This window comes from Canis lupus, chromosome 16 (genome assembly GCF_048164855.1).
Source record: "Canis lupus baileyi chromosome 16, mCanLup2.hap1, whole genome shotgun sequence".
In the NCBI taxonomy this organism is placed as follows: Eukaryota; Metazoa; Chordata; class Mammalia; order Carnivora; family Canidae; genus Canis; species Canis lupus.
Genome location: NC_132853.1, coordinates 20,321,319 through 20,336,880, shown reverse-complemented (window position 1 = coordinate 20,336,880; position 15,562 = coordinate 20,321,319). Strand labels below are relative to the sequence as shown.

General features: G+C 44.8%; 2 protein-coding genes and 1 pseudogene across 3 annotated transcripts in view; all 3 read right to left on the bottom strand.

Moving 5' to 3' along the window:
• Positions 1 to 666: 666 nt before the first annotated feature.
• Positions 667 to 15,538, bottom strand: RNF135 (ring finger protein 135). 2 transcript variants are annotated; one of them, XM_072779423.1, is made up of 5 exons: positions 14,715 to 15,538; positions 6,973 to 7,122; positions 4,100 to 4,262; positions 2,265 to 2,354; positions 667 to 1,717 (listed from the first exon to the last, which is right to left on the bottom strand). In XM_072779423.1, exons 1-5 carry the CDS (start codon positions 14,988 to 14,990, stop codon positions 1,188 to 1,190), a joined length of 1,209 nt encoding a protein of 402 aa, XP_072635524.1. In that variant the 5' UTR covers positions 14,991 to 15,538; the 3' UTR covers positions 667 to 1,187. The 2 variants fall into 2 exon arrangements, with proteins under 2 accessions (XP_072635524.1, XP_072635525.1); XM_072779424.1 differs by lacking the exon at positions 14,715 to 15,538 and adding an exon at positions 11,853 to 11,924.
• Positions 6,991 to 15,562, bottom strand: part of ADAP2 (ArfGAP with dual PH domains 2) — a 44,446-nt gene continuing 35,874 nt past the window's right edge. Inside the window, exon 12 of the mRNA XM_072779427.1 lies at positions 6,991 to 7,122. The gene's annotated coding sequence lies outside the window, so the exon portion shown is untranslated. The remainder of the gene's footprint in view (positions 7,123 to 15,562) is intronic.
• Positions 8,707 to 8,836, bottom strand: LOC140607588 (U4 spliceosomal RNA; annotated as a pseudogene).

Here is a 15,562-nt window from a genome sequence, read left to right as displayed (position 1 = left end):
ATGCTGGCCAGACTGTCAGGTGGCCCCCATGACCTTCCACCTCCTGGTATTCCTGCTCTTGCATAATCCCTTCCCATCGAGCCTGGGCAAGATCTGTGGCTTGTTTCTAAACAATAGAATAAGGCAAAGGCAACAGGATGTATGTGATTATGTTAGTGTGATTACATTATATAAGATCTAATGTCCATTTGGCTAGAAGAACTCCTCTTCCTCATTGGCTTTGAGGATGTAAGTAGCTACAGTGCAGAGGCCTGTGGGGTAAGGAACTGAGGGTGGCCCATAGCCAATAGCCAGCAAGAAACTAAAGCCCTTAGTCTGACAACCCACAGGGAACTGAATGCGCTGAAGATCACATGAGTTTGGAAGGAGATCCTTCTCCAGTTGAGCTTCAGATGCCATCATGGCTCCATATCACCCCTTGACTGCACCTGGTGATGCTACGAAGCAGAGGCGTTGTCAAACTGTGCCCTGAAGCCTGGTGTACAGAAACTGAGATAATAACTGTGCATTGTTCGAAACCATTGCATTCATGGTAGTTATTATTATACAGCAATTATTACAATTATTACACAGCAATTGATAACCTGCCCCTGTGCTTGGGAGTCCCTAAAACCACTCTCAGATTCAGTGATTCGCTAGAAGAACTCAGAGAACTCAAAGAAGTGATTATAGTCTTGGTTACAATTTATTAACAGTGGAAGGATACAGATTAAAATCAGCAGTAGAAAAAGGCACATAGGAAACAGGCTAAGAGACCCCAAGTCTCCTTCCCCACAGAGTCACAAGGACAATGTTAATTCCCCATGCAACAGCATGTGACAATATACAAGGAGGACTATCAACCAGGGTGGCTACCCAAGCCTTGGTGCCCTGGTGTCGGTCACATAGGCAGGCCTTTGTCTCCAGCCCCTCCAGAGGTCAAGCTGATACCTTCTGGCCCAAGGCCCTCAGGTAAACCAAAATACTCTTATCAGGCAGGATATGCCAAGCACTTAGAGGCTGCCTCCCAGGAGCCAGTCAGGGACCCATGCTCTCGGAATGTGCCGTTGAACATCCCAAGCCTGCAGTTAGCCCTTTACTGCACACCCGTTAACTCAAGAAGTAGGATTCTTGTCAAGTTGCCACTGGCTTGGAACCAGAGGGGGAGACCAGGACACCACCACCATGTTTTAACACCCAGGGAACCTTTACACATTTACTGGCCGTATAGTCAGAGAGTTTCCAGGATTTAAGCCATAGAGCCAGAAGGCGGGGTGCAGAGGAGAGGAGGCAGAGACTGGGCACTCATACAGCAGCGTCTCCTGGTCAGCCACTGAATAGAAGGCGAGTTTTCCCTCCTCCAGGTCCAGCCAGATGCCCACCACTTTAGGTCTGTCTGAGCCAAGGACCGTTTCCTGGACCATGTGCCATGCAGAGAGTTGGCTATTCCCCTTCCACTCTACACAGTAAGAGTCCTTGGTCCTTCCCAGGATCTGGGTACGCCTCATCCCCCAGGAAGCTACCCCAACTGCCCAGTGGCTGCAATGCTGAGTGTCCACTTCCCAGTACTGCTGCCCAGAAGAGAAGGCCTGGGAACATAAGACCTGGCAGGTCACAAACCTCTCATGATTCCAGAGATGGGTCTGTGGCCAGTGAGATACAGTCACCACCCGGCAATCCTCGGACACCTCCAAGCTACAGGAGTGGCTGCGAAGGTCAAAGGTTGGGCTGATGGCCCCTGAGGAAAAAAGTAAGAGCAGAAAGCATCTCTGTGTCTTTGGGTGTGATAAAGTTTTACTCACACTGGCATTAAAATTAGTTTATCAAATTGCAGTTTTCTGTACATATCCCCAGTGTTGTTCTAATAACAATACCCCTTTTTCTATCTTAATTTTTACTTCCCCATTAAGCCTCTTTCAGAAGCTGTATCTGAATCCCACCTAGCATAGCTTGGAATTTGAGAGTCTTCAATCTCTTTTGCTTTTGTGGGTTTTTTTTTTTTTTAAGATTTTATGTATTTATTCATGAGAGACACACAGAGAGAGGCAGAGACAGGCAGAGGGAGAAGCAGGCTCCCTGCGGGGAGCCTGATGTGAAACTGGATCCCAGGACCCCAGGATTACAACCTGAGCTAAAAGCAGACAGATGCTCAACCGCTGAGCCACCCAGGTGCCTCTCCCTTTTGCCTTTGTAATCAGATGGCCTTGTGAGCCCAGGAACAGACTCAGCAGCAGAAGGTGGACGTGGCAGGCCAAACCCAGGTGTTAAGGAGACCACATACTTACACTGAGCAAACTGGAAGGCCCTCCTGGGGGCTGGGCAGCTGTGGTCAGGCAATGGGTGTGAAGAAGAAGATGGAGCTTCCTGGAGTTCCACTAAGGATTTCAAAAAATTGGGAGGAAGAAAAGAAAGTCTCATTAAAAAAAAAAAAAAAGGCAAATAGAAGGTATCCAAACATCATGATCAGGGCATATGGCTTGTCTGCTTCATCACATTTCTTTTTTTTTTTTTTTTAAAGATTTATTTATTTATTCATTCAGAGAGAGTGAAGAGAGAGGCAGAGACACAGACAGAGGGAGAAGCGGGCTCCATGCAGGAAGCTCAATATGGGACTCGATCCTGGATCTCCAGGATCACACCCCAGGCTGCAGACGGCACTAAACCGCTGCGCCACCGGGGCTGCCCTGCTTCATCACGTTTCTTTAGTGGATTTTTTTAGTGTCAGACTTGGATCAAGGCAGAACATCCAGCTCAGGTATGTTCAGCCCCATGTTCTCACCATGGACCTTTTTTTTTTACTGCCCGTTTCCCTGGTAACAGCTTCCCTCGAAGCTTCTTGCTGGTAGAGACCTTGTTCACCTTTATGTTCTAAGCACCAAGCGTAGTGCCAGCTACATAGGAAGTAAGTGTCAGATGCATATCTATCAAATAAATTACAGTTCCAGCAGGTCACAGCATTCTAACACCCAGAATACCCATGACACCCTGTCTGTGATTTAAACTGTCACTCGCACAAGTAAATTCTGAATGGGAACTCAAGAAACTAATACAAGTGGTTAACTGAGACAGGGGCAATAGGAAAATTGGACAAGGGTGGGAAAGAGATTTTCATTGTATGCTGTTATATTGTTTTGATTTCTGAATTTAAAATTTTAAATTTAACCTCAAAATCTAAACATTTCTTTCTCCCTTTTTCTAGATTTTATTTTTTAGTAATCCCTAGGCCCAACATGGAGCTTGAACTCACAGCTCTAAGATCAAGAGTCATATGCTCCACCAACTGAGCCAGCCAGGAGCCCCTAAATATTGATTTCAAATATGTGTCAGTAAATAAGATCACTAAGGAACCCAATCTAAATTTAGGGGCACACAGGAGCCAAGAGGGCACTTATTTCTCAGATAATTTTTGCAGCAGCTAATAAAGTATGTTCTAACTTGTTTCCTTGAGAAACTTTTCCCAAGGGATCATGTTTCTCCACCTAAATAAAAAATAACTTTTTAAGCAGAGTAAGATCATTTAAACATAGAAAGAGTTATAAGAGACATGTCTCTAAAGTATAGAAAGCTGGCAGTGGAGCAGGAGGCAGAGCAGGAGTCCAGGCTAATGTCTAAGGGGCAGGTGTGAATTGTTCTTCAGTCATGACAAGGGTTATAATAGAGAACCTACAAAGTCAGGACAGAGAGGTTCTTTCCTGCATTGTTACTGTTTACTATTAGTATACTCACCAGGGATGACAGTTTAATAGAACTTATCAAGGATGATTTACAAAGTTGCATGCTTTGTTAACAAAGACATTTAATAATTAAACATAAAAAGCAGCCTATTTTTGAATCTCCAGGTAGATAACACAGGCAAGCAGCAAAATTAGGTCTAGATTCTGGATGTATAGGTCTCAGAAAATGAGTTTCTATCTTTTAAAGGCTTATGTTACATCACACCTCCAGCTACATCCAAAACACATAGCTAGCCACAAAAACACCTCAGCCCACTCCTTCCTCATTTACAACACCACAGCTGGGCTCTGGGATCCTCATCCCCCCAAAACAAAGCCATGGAACACTTTGTCATTTCCCCCAACTTCCATAGTTAATCCTCTTTCCCAAAATAAAATCAATTCACCCTGCAGATGTTCTTCAAGGGCCCCTTTCCATGTGAAGTTTTCTTGTAATTTTTTCTGGATTTCTTCTAGGTCATGCAGAATGTCTTTCATTTTTCTCTCGGGTGTGTCAGAAGTCACTGGCTTTGAAGAAGCCAAGGCAAGGTCCGCCCCATCAGAAGAAGACTATTGATGAATCATTAAAAAGAAATTAATTAATTGAAGTCTCCTAAGGTATGCATCAAGTTAGTATATTCTAATTCTGCCATCTATACTTTTCTACTTGCCTCCTCACAAATTTTTAAAAACATAATTAGGCCCTCAAACTACATGAAAGCAATATGGAAGAACACATAGTGCAGCCAAAAGTATTAAAGAGGGATCCCTGGGTGGCGCAGCGGTTTAGCGCCTGCCTTTGGCCCGGGGCGTGATCCTGGAGACCCCGGATTGAATCCCACGTTGGGCTCCCGGTGCATGGAGCCTGCTTCTCCCTCTGCCTATGTCTCTGCTTCTCTCTCTCTGTGACTATCATAAATAAATAAAAATTTTCAAAAAAAAAAAAAGTATTAAAGAATGGTTATTTATGGGTGGTGGAGTTGTGGATGATGTTTGATTTCTTTAAACTGCTATGTATTTTCTAGTATTTTGTACAATAAATATGGATTTCTTTTATATATATATAAGCTATTTTTTTAAGATTTTATTTATTTATTCACAAGAGACAAAGAGAAAGAGGCAGAGACACAGGCAAAGGGAGTACTTTCTTTGGCTTACTTCTAATTTGTAGAACAACCTTCCACCATAGGTTGGTTATTCCCTTTTACCAAAGAAGTTGCAACTCATGGTGAACTCAGTCACCACAGTAAATTTTTTTGTCCTGCAATTGCCTACCACTTGAGCACTTTTCTTTTTCTGAGCACTTTTTTAGACCAGAGCTTTTTTTCATCCTCACATCAAACCAATGCAATGATCAAGTGTGAAAGTCAGATTCTCAGGCTTTCCTCCCCCTCAACACCTTGCAGCCCTGAAGACCCTGTCTCCACTCATTCAGTGAGTGTTTGCTGAGCACCTGCTGTGCAGCAAGCATCTTGCTAGGCCTGGGGCTACAAGAATGAACAAAAGAACAAAGGCCATCAAAGTCTCTACCATAATGAAGCTTCAAGTCCAGGGCAAGGGAAGAAGGAGAATGGATATGAATAAATTATGGCACCCATCATTGTCAAGTTGCAACTTATGGTAACTGCTACATGAAATTGTAAGGGCCTCTAATCTAACAGGGGCACTTGTTTGAGGAAATCAGTGAAGGTTTCTCCAGGAAAGTGAAGATCTAGCTGTGGTCTGAAGGATGAGCAGACGTTACCTAGGTGACAGGGTGAAAGAACATTCCATGGAGTGTATCCTGTGGTGGGAAGAAGTGTGACACCCTGCAGGAACCAAAAGTGGCCAGAGTGGCTGCAGCATAAAGACCTGGGGAGAGGCGGAGGAGGGGGGCCGGGTGGCAGGCCACAAGAGGGGCAGACAGGAAATGCGTTCTGGAGGGCCCTGTTCATTCTGTGAGGACTGCCAAGATTGAGGTATTAATTCCACAAAAGTAGATGTCACTGGAGATGTTTTAAATCAGATTTGTGTCTGACAGGGTCACTCTGAGGAGAGCAGACCAGTGGGAATAGAGTGGAGTAATTCATTCTTGCAGTAATCTAGGCAAGAAATGATCAGAGGCTTGGATCAGAGTTGTCTCCAAGGAGCTCAAGAGTACTAAATAGCGGGAGTCCCTGGCTCAGCGGTTTAGCACCTGGCTTCAGCCCAGGGTGTGATCCTAGAGTCCCAGGATCAAGTCCCACATCAGGCTCCCTGCATAGAGCCTGCTTCTCCCTCTGCCTGTGTCTCTGCCTCTGTGTGTGTGTCTCATGAATAAATAAAAAAAATATTTTTTTAAAAAAGAGTAGTAAATAGGTTCCAGGGATGTTTAGGCCAGCAAGGGAGGGAGTGACATGATTCCCAGGTTTATGCACTTAGGAAAACAGAGCCAGTCATTGAGATGGGGACTCCCAAAGGAGAAACAGTTTGGGACATTTTAAGTGGGATGTCCAAGAAGACATCCAAGAGGAAAAGGTGAGAAGGAAGACATCAGACCATAGCTAAGAGAAGGGTCCAGGATGGAGTTATGTTTGTGCACAGAGTGGTCATTAAAGCCATGGTGTGGGGAAGACCACGCAGTGGGGAAGATAGGGATGTACCCTCAGCCTTGAGGAATTTGGGCACTTTGCTGCTGAGGAGGGAAAAAGAGAGTGAGCCCACAAGACAGACAAAGAAGGAGCAGCTACAGAGAAATGGGAAGTTCAGAAGACCCCTATCCCAGAAGGTAAGGGAAAAGAAAGCTTCAAGAATGAAGTGTGGTCAAAGGGTGCTGAGAGGTCAATGAAGATGAGGACTAGACTGTCTGCACGATTTGCATAGAGGTTCCTGGGTATCTCAGAGCTGGTTAGGTGTAGAGATAAGGATGGAACCTAGCCCACCTGAAGCTCCCCTACCTCACCTCAAGTATTCTGCACTTCCAGTCATCCATGTGTGACAGTAAGAAAGTGGTAAAAGGGGATCCCTGGGTGGCGCAGCGGTTTAGCGCCTGCCTTTGGCCCAGGGCACAATCCTGGAGACCCGGGATTGAATCCCACGTCGGGCTCCCAGTGCATGGAGCCTGCTTCTCCCTCTGCCTATGTCTCTGCCTCTCTCTCTCTCTGTGTGTGACTATCATAAATTTTTTAAAAATTAAAAAAAAAAAAAAAGAAAGTGGTAAAAGATGAAGACCTTGCATCTTTCACGTACTTCTGTGGCTCTAGCTGGAAACTGTCCCTAGTCCTACTCCCAGCACATGCTTTCCCCTCCCCGCTGAGCCTACCATGCCCATGCTCAGGGTGCTCCTTTCATTTTCTGGTCCAGATTCGGGGAGGTGTTTCTGACTCTGAAGATTCCTGACAATTCCTACAAGCTGTTCCACCAACTCTGTCAGCTCACGTCCAACTTCTTTGATGCTCTTCTGGGCTGCTGCCTTTAAAAGAACAAAAGAACAAAGTGGTGGTGGTGGGGAGCACCTGGGTGGCTCAGTCAGTTAAGCATCTGCCTTTGGCTCAGGTCATGATCCCAGGGTCCTGGGATGAAGCCCCACATGGCTTCTTGCTTGGTGGGGAGTCTGCTTCTCCCTCTGCCTCTGCTGCTCCCCCTGCTTGTGCTCATTTTCTCTTTCTGTCAAATAAATAAATGGAATCTTTAAAAAAATAAAATAAAATAACAAAGTGGAACACAAAGCTGGACCCAGGACCCAGCAGCTCTAGACAGAGGGAGCTGTAAATACTGCATAAAGGAAGCAGGCAACAGAGTGACAAAAATGTCCAGAGGACAAGGAGGCAGACAGCCCATATACCTTGGCCTACTGATCATCCTATAGCCATAACAGGGAAACAGAGCCCATCCACAGGCAGGGGGCAGAGATGAGAGGGGAGGCTAAAGGAAAGTGAACAGAGGAGGTCAGAGAGATGCTGAGAGCCTGGCAGGGTGCATGCAGCCGGCATGGTGAGTGGGACTATGGAGGCCATTCAATTGGAGGGGTTGAAGGTCCACTCTCACCAGGGTCATCTTGTGTCTTCACCATTCCTTTCAAAGTGAAAATGACCCTCCCTCTTTCTCCTCTTCAACAATGCAGAGACTCTACCTGTTTACTGTGCAGGGATCTTAGCGACTTTTTTTTTTTTTTTAAGATTTTATTTATTTAGTTGAGAGAGAGAGAAAATGAGAGAGAGAGAGTGCAAGCAGGGGGAGAGGCAAATGGAGAGAGAGAGAATCTCAAGCAGACTCCGCATTGAATGCAGAGCTCAACATGGGGCTTGATCTCAAGACCCTGAGATCATGACCTAAGCTGAAATCAAGAGTTCAATGTTTACTCAACTGAGACATCCACGTGCCCCAATCTTGGAAACTTTAAAGTGATGCACAGATGCCAGCTCCTTTCATTTGATTATTGACATCCTACTTACTTACTTATTTATTTATTTATTTATTTATTTATTTATTTATTTATTTATTTATTTATTTTTATTTATCCATGAGAGACACAGAGAGAAAGAGGTAGAGACACAGGCAAAGGAAGAAGCAGGCTCCATGCATGGAGCTTGATGTAGGACTCAATCCCGGGTCTCCAGGATCATGCCCGGGGCCAAAGGCAGTGTTAAACCGCTGAGCCACCCAGGCTGCCCAAATAAGTAAAATCTTAAAAAAAAAAAAAAATAGCATAATCACACACACACACACAAAAGAAAAAAGAAAAAAAAGGAAGCAACCATTCCCATCAGAAGGTGAATGGATAGATTGTGGTACATCTATGTAATAGAATATTATTCAGGAATAAAAAGAAATGAGCTATCAAGCCACATACCATCATTTTGCTTAGTGAAAGAAGCCAATCTGGAAAGGATATAAATTGTATGGTTCTAATTATATGACATCCTGGGAAAAAGAAACAGTAAAAAGATTAGGAAGTGCCAGGGTTTGGGATCAAGGTACAAAGAGGTGGAGCATAGGGGATTTTCAGAGCAGTAAAACTGTATGACACCATAACTGCAGTTACATATTATCATGCATTTGTCAAAACCAATAGAACTGTACAACACAGAGTGAACCCTAATATCAACTGTGGATTTTAGTTTCAATTGGCAAAATCATGCCTTGGATAAACCTCATTGGCTACAATACTGCCACTGCATCAAGCTCAACTGTGGATTTTAGTAAATAATGTATTAATATTGATTCATCAATTGCAACAAATGTACCACACTAATGCAAGATGTTAATAATAGGGCAAACTATTATTAGGGACATATGGGGACTTGCCACAATATCTGCTCAGTTTTCTGTAAACATAGAACTGCTTCAAAAAATAAACGCTATTAATTAATTCAAAAAAGAGGACATAACCTAGTTATACAATGTGACCTCAATTCTGTTAAAAAATATTGCAGAGGCACCTGGTTGGCTCAGTTGGTTAAGCATCCAACTCATTATTTCAGCTCAGGTCATGATTTTATGGACCCTGAGATTGAGCCCCACCTCATTCTCTGTGCTCAGTGGGGAATCAGCTTGAGATTCTCCCTCTCCCTCACCTTCAGCCCCTCCCCTCCTCAAATAAATAAATAAATCTTTAAAAATATATATTACAGAGAACAGGGGTACCTGGCTGGCTCAGTCAGTAGAGTGTATGACTCTTGATCTTGGAGTGAGTCTGAGTCCCACATCCACATTGGGTATAAAGATTAATTAAGAATAAAATCTTGGGGCAGCCCTGGTGGCTCAGAGGTTTAGCACCACCTTCAGTCCAGAGCATTATCCTGGAGTCCCAGGATCAAGTCCCACGTCGGGTTCCCTGCATGGAGCCTGCTTCTCCCTCTGCCTATGTCTCTGCTTCTCTCTCTCTCTCTCTCATAAATAAATAAAATCTTAAAAAAAAATTTAAAAAAAAAAAAAAAAAAAAAAAAGAATAAAATCTTAAATACATATGTATAAATATATATATGTATATCTGAGAACAGCAAAAGGGTGGAGTAGGCAACTCCAAGATCTCATGTTCCCTCCACATAGAAACATCACAGAACCAGCAGAAACTGACAGAAACAATTGTGTCAGAACTCTGTAAAAGACTCAGAGGGAAATTTATAACTGGAAAGACCTGTATTAAAAAGAAAAAAGATCTCAAATCAATCACTAAATTTTTTTTAAGATTTTATTTAATTGGGATCCCTGGGTGGCACAGCGGTTTGGCGCCTGCCTTTGGCCCAGGGTGCGATCCTGGAGACCCGGGATCAAATCCCACATCGGGCTCCCAGTGCATGGAGCCTGCTTCTCCCTCTGCCTGTGTCTCTGCCTCTCTCTCTCTCTCTCTGCGTGTGACTGTCATAAATAAATAAAAAATTTTAAAAAAAAGATTTTATTTAATTATTCATGAGAGACACACACAGAGAGAGAGGCAGAGACACAGGCAGAGGGAGAAGCAGCTCCCTGCAGGGAGCCCGATGCAGGACTCGATCCCAGGATCCCGGGAACACGACCTGAGCTGAAGGCAGACACTCAATTCCTGAGCCACCCAGGCGTCCCTCTACCAAATACTTAAAGAGTTAACATCAATAGTTCCCAAACTCTTCCAAAATGTTGAAGATGGTGAAACACTTCCTAACTCCTCAGTAAGGCCAGCATTATCCTAATGCCAAAGCTAGATAAACACATCACAAGAAAATTACAGACCATTATCCATTATGAACATTGATGTAGAAATTCTTAACAAAAACTAGCAAACTAAATCCAACAGCATATTAAAAGGATAATACACCACGACCAAGCAGAATTTATCCTAGAAATGTGAGGTGGTTCAACTTAAGAAAAACAACCAATATAATACATCACATTAATAGAATGAAGGAAACACATGCACACACGATATACAATCATCTCAATCGATGCAGAAAAAGCATTTGACAAAATCTAACACCCTTTCATGATCAAAAAAATATATATACTGAGAAAACCAAGAATAGAAAAGAATTTCCTCAACATGATAAAGGGAATTTACGAAAAACCCACAACTAACATCATACTCCATGGTAGAAGACTAAAAGCTTCTAGTCAGGAACAAAACAAGCATGCCTGGTTTCAACTCTGCTACCAAACATTGTACAGGAAATTTAGGCAGAGCAATTAGACAAGAAATAAAAAGCATCCCAATTGGAAAAGAAGTACGATGATCTGTACTCACATAGGATATGACCATATAAATATTATCCTAAAGAATCCACAAGAGAGGATGGCCTGGGTGGCTCAGGTCATGATATCAGGGTCCTGGGATGGAGCCCCATGTTGGGCCCTCTGCTCAGCAAGGAGCCTACTTCTCCCTCTCCCTCTGCCTGCCACTCTGCCTACTTTTGCTCTCTTTCTGTCAAATACATTTTTAAAAATCTCTTAAAAAAAAAAAGAATCCACAAGAAAGCTAGTAAATGAATTCAGCAAAATTACAGAGCACAAGATCAGCTCCCAAAAAGAAGTGTGTTTTTATACACCTGCAGGGAATGATCCAAAAATGAAATTAAGGAAGCAATTCCATTTATAGTAGCATCTAAAGGAATAAAATACCTAGGAATAAATTTAACTAAGGAAATGAAAGGACTTATATTTTTGGAACCTACAGAACATCACTAAAAGATAGTTAAAAAGACCTAAATAAATGGAATAAATAAATGGAAATAATAAATAATAAATAAATGGAAAGACATTTCACATTTCTGGGAAGAAGACATAATATATTTTTTAAAGATTTTATTTATTTATTCATGACAGAGAGACAGAGAGAGAGAGAGAGAGACTGGCAGAAGGAGAAGCAGTCTCCATGCAGGGAGCCCGATGTGGGACTTGATCTGGGTTCTCCAGTATCAGGCCCTGGGCTGAAGGCAGCGCTAAACTGCTAGGTAACCAGGGCTGCCCCAAGAAGACATAATATTGTTTTGTTTTGTTTTGTTTTGTTTTGTTTTTTTAAGATTTTATTTATTCATGATAGACAGACAGACAGAGAGAGAAAGAGGCAGAGGGAGAAGCAGGCTCCATGCAGGGAGCCCGACGTGGGACTTGATCCCGGGTGTCCAGGATCACGCCCTGGGCCAAAGGCAGGTGCTAAACCGCTGTGCCACCCAGGGATCCCCAAGAAGACATAATATTGTTAAAGATGTCACACCCAAGGTAACCTACAGATTCAATCCACTCCCTCTCAAAATTCCAACAGCCTTCTTTGCAGAATGGTAACATCAATCTTCAAATTCATATGGAATTGCAGAGGCCCTGAAGAGCGAAAACAATCTTGAAAAAGAAGAACAGAGTAGGATGGACTTATGCTTTCTGATTTCAAACTTTACTACAAAGCTACAGTAATCAAAACAATGTGGTACTGACATAAGGATAGACCAAAAAAAAATCAGTGGAATAGAATTAGGAGTCCAGAGATAAATCCATTCATCTAAGGCCAACTGATTTTTTTAAAAGATTTTATTTATTAATGAGAGACACAGAAAGATAGGCAGGCTCCCCATGGGGAGCACAGTATGGGACTAGATCCCAGGACCCTGGGATCACGACCCGAGCTGAAGGCAGATGCTCAACCACTGAGCCACACAGGCGCCCCAAGAGTAATACTTGTACAGATGGTTTCAGGTGAAGGTACCCCCTAACTGATTTTTTTATAAGGTGCTAACTCCACTCAATGGAGAAAAATAGTCTCTTCGACAGATAGTGCTGGGACAGCTAGATTTCCACATGTAAAAGAATAAAGTTGGACCCCTATCTCATGCACATAGAAACATTAACTCAAAATAGATCAGCAACCTAAATATATGACCTATTACCATAAAAATCTTAGGAGAAAATATGAGGGTAAATCTTCATGAACTCAGAATTCAGCAATGCATTTAGATATGACATGAGAAGAAGAAATAGATAAAACTTTTGTGTATCAAAGGACACCATCAAGAAAGTAAAATGACAACCCATAAGATGGGGGGGATATATTTGAAAGTGGTATTATCTGATAAGGGCTTAATATCCACAATTTATAAAGATTTCCTAAAACTCAACAAAAACAAAGAACCTAACTTTTAGGGACGCCTGGGTGGCTCAGCGATTGAGCGTCTGCCTTCAGCTCTGGGCATGATCCTGGGATCTGGGATCTGGGATTGAGTCCCACATCGGGCTCCTTGCAGGGAGCCCGCTTCTCTCTCTTCCTATGTCTCTGCCTCCGTGTCTCTCATAAATAAACAAATTAAATCTCTAAAAAAAAAAAGAACCTAACTTTTAAAACAATCAAAGGACCTGAATAAGCATTTCTCCAATGAAGATATATACATGAGCAATAAGCACAAGAAAAGAGGGGTGCCTGGGTGGCTCAGTCCCTTAAGAGTCTGCCTTTGGCTCAGGTCATGATCCCAGAGTCCTGGGATAGAGCCCCATATTGAGGCTCACTGATCAGCGGGGAGCCTGCTTCTCCCTCTGCCCCCTGCTAGTGCTCTCTCTTACTATCTCTCTCTCTTTCAAATAAATAAATAAATAAATAAATAAATAAATAAATAAATAAATAAATAAACAAAATCTTTAAAAAACACATACACATGAGAAGATGTTCAGTCACCATCATCAATCGTCAGGGAAATGCAGATCAAACCCACAGTGAGAAAACGCTTCAATCCTAAATGGGAAAGCTATACTAAAAACAAAGTGGTGAGAAGGTGGAATGAAAATAAAACGAGAGAATAACAAGTACTGACAAGTATGTGGAAAATTCGGAAAAAAAAAAAAGAAAAAAGAAAATTCGGCAACTCCTCCTTTGCTGGTGGAATGTAAAATGTTGTAGCTGCTGCAGAATTTACTGAAAAGAACTGAAAATAAGGACTTGGTTATTTGCACACCAATATTCACTGCATCATTACTCACAGTAACCAGCAGGTGGAAACAATCTAAACTTCCATTAGTGTATGAACAGATAATATTTGGTACATACATACAATGGAACATTACTCAGCCACAAAAAGGAATAAAATTCAGGTGCATGCTACAACATGAATGAACTCTGAAAACATGGTAGGTGGAAGAAGCCAGACACAAAGAGACAAATATTACACGACTCCACTGAGATGAAATACCTAGAGTAGGCAAGTCATGAAGACAGAACACAGATTAGAGGTTAAAAGAGGCTGCAGATAGGATCCCTGGGTGGCTCAGCGGTTTAGCGCCTGCCTTTGGCCCAGGGCGTGATCCTGGACCCCGGGATTGGGTCCCACGTCGGGCTCCCTGCATGGAGCCTCCTTCTCCTTCTGTCTCTCATAAATAAATAAAAATCTTTAAAAAAAAAAAAGGGGGGGGGGTGCTGCAGAGCGTTGGAATGAGAAGTTATTGCTTAAAGGGTGCAGAGTTTTTGTGGTGATGACCTTTTGGAAACAAACTAGTGATAGCTGCACATCACTGTGAATATAACTCATGCCACTAAATTATACACTTAAAAAAGTATGGAGGGACACCTAGGCGGCTTAATGGTTGAGCCTCTGCCTTCAGCTCAGGTCCTGATCCCGGGGTCCAGGGATCGAGTCCCACGTCAGGCTCCCTGCACGGAGCCTGCTTCTCCCTCTGCCTGTGTCTCTGCCTCTCTGTGTGTGTGTCTCATGGATAAATAAATAGAATCTTTAAAAAAAAAAAAAAAAAAAAAAGGTTGGTATGACTCTATGCTATATGTTACCCCAATAGAAGAATGTTAAAAGAGCCCACAGTCTGCAGACAGACTGGCCAAGAGTGGAAATGTGCCAAGGAGTAGATAGAGCACCCAGTCTGATTGGAAGTCGGGGACTGGGTTTTCCCCCGCGTGCTCACACTCATCCCCACTTCCCCAGGAGCGGGAGTGCTCGGAGCGAGAGCAGATCGCCAGGCAGGCAGGCGGCGGGGCGAAGGGCGCAAGCGCGGAGGCAGGGCACCCGGGAAGCGCGGTCGGCGGCGGGGGGCGCGGGGCGCGGGGCGGGGCGCGGGGCGGCGGGGGGCGCAGGTGCCCGCGGCGCCGGCCGGGCCCTCGCCTACCTCGCGCAGCGCGCGGCTGTACTTGTCCACCAGCTCCTGCAGCATCGTGTTCTTGCGCAGCTGCCGCGGCTCCGCGGCGCTCGCGCGGCAGGTGGGGCAGGAGCGCGGGGGCCCAGCGCAGCCGGCGGCCCACAGGCCCTTGAGGCAGTCGCGGCAGAAGCTGTGGCCGCAGGGCAGCGTGGCGGGCCAGGCGAGCAGCCCGTGACAGATGATGCAGCCCAGGTCGTCCTCGGCCAGCCACACGGGGACGGCCGGGCCGGGGTCCGGGCCCGCCATGGTGACGGGGCGCCCCACGGGACGCCTGGGCGCGGACGGCGCCTCCAGCTCCTCCCTCGGCCTTCCTCTCCCCGCCTCGGCCCAGCCTTTCTTCCTGTCTCCGGCGTCGGGGAGAGCGGCCTTTGCGCTTCCCCTCCCCGCACGCCGCGCCCCAGGGCGGAGCGGGCCGCAGTCACAGCTGCGCGGGATCTCAGCTCGCCCCAGCGCCGGGAGTACCCCGATGTCCCAAGGACCCGCGAGCCTGATGCCCTCCCTCTGCACACAGACCCCGGCCCATTAAAACGCGGTCCCGACAGCCCTCGAGAAGAAAGAGACGGTCCGGTTCCAGAACTTTTCTACGAGACTGCGCCCACTAGCTGTCATCCATCCCCTCCAACAAGTAGTAAAAGATTAAAGAAAACCCGGCGCAGGGCACTTGGGGGGCTCAGTGGTTGAGCCTCAGCCAGAGGGTGAGGTCCTCATCCCAGGGTCCAGCGATCCAGTCCTCATCAGGCTCCCCGGGGGTAGCCTGCTTCCCCCTGTGCCTATGTCTCGGCCTCTCTCTGTGTCTCTCATGAATCAATAAATAAAAT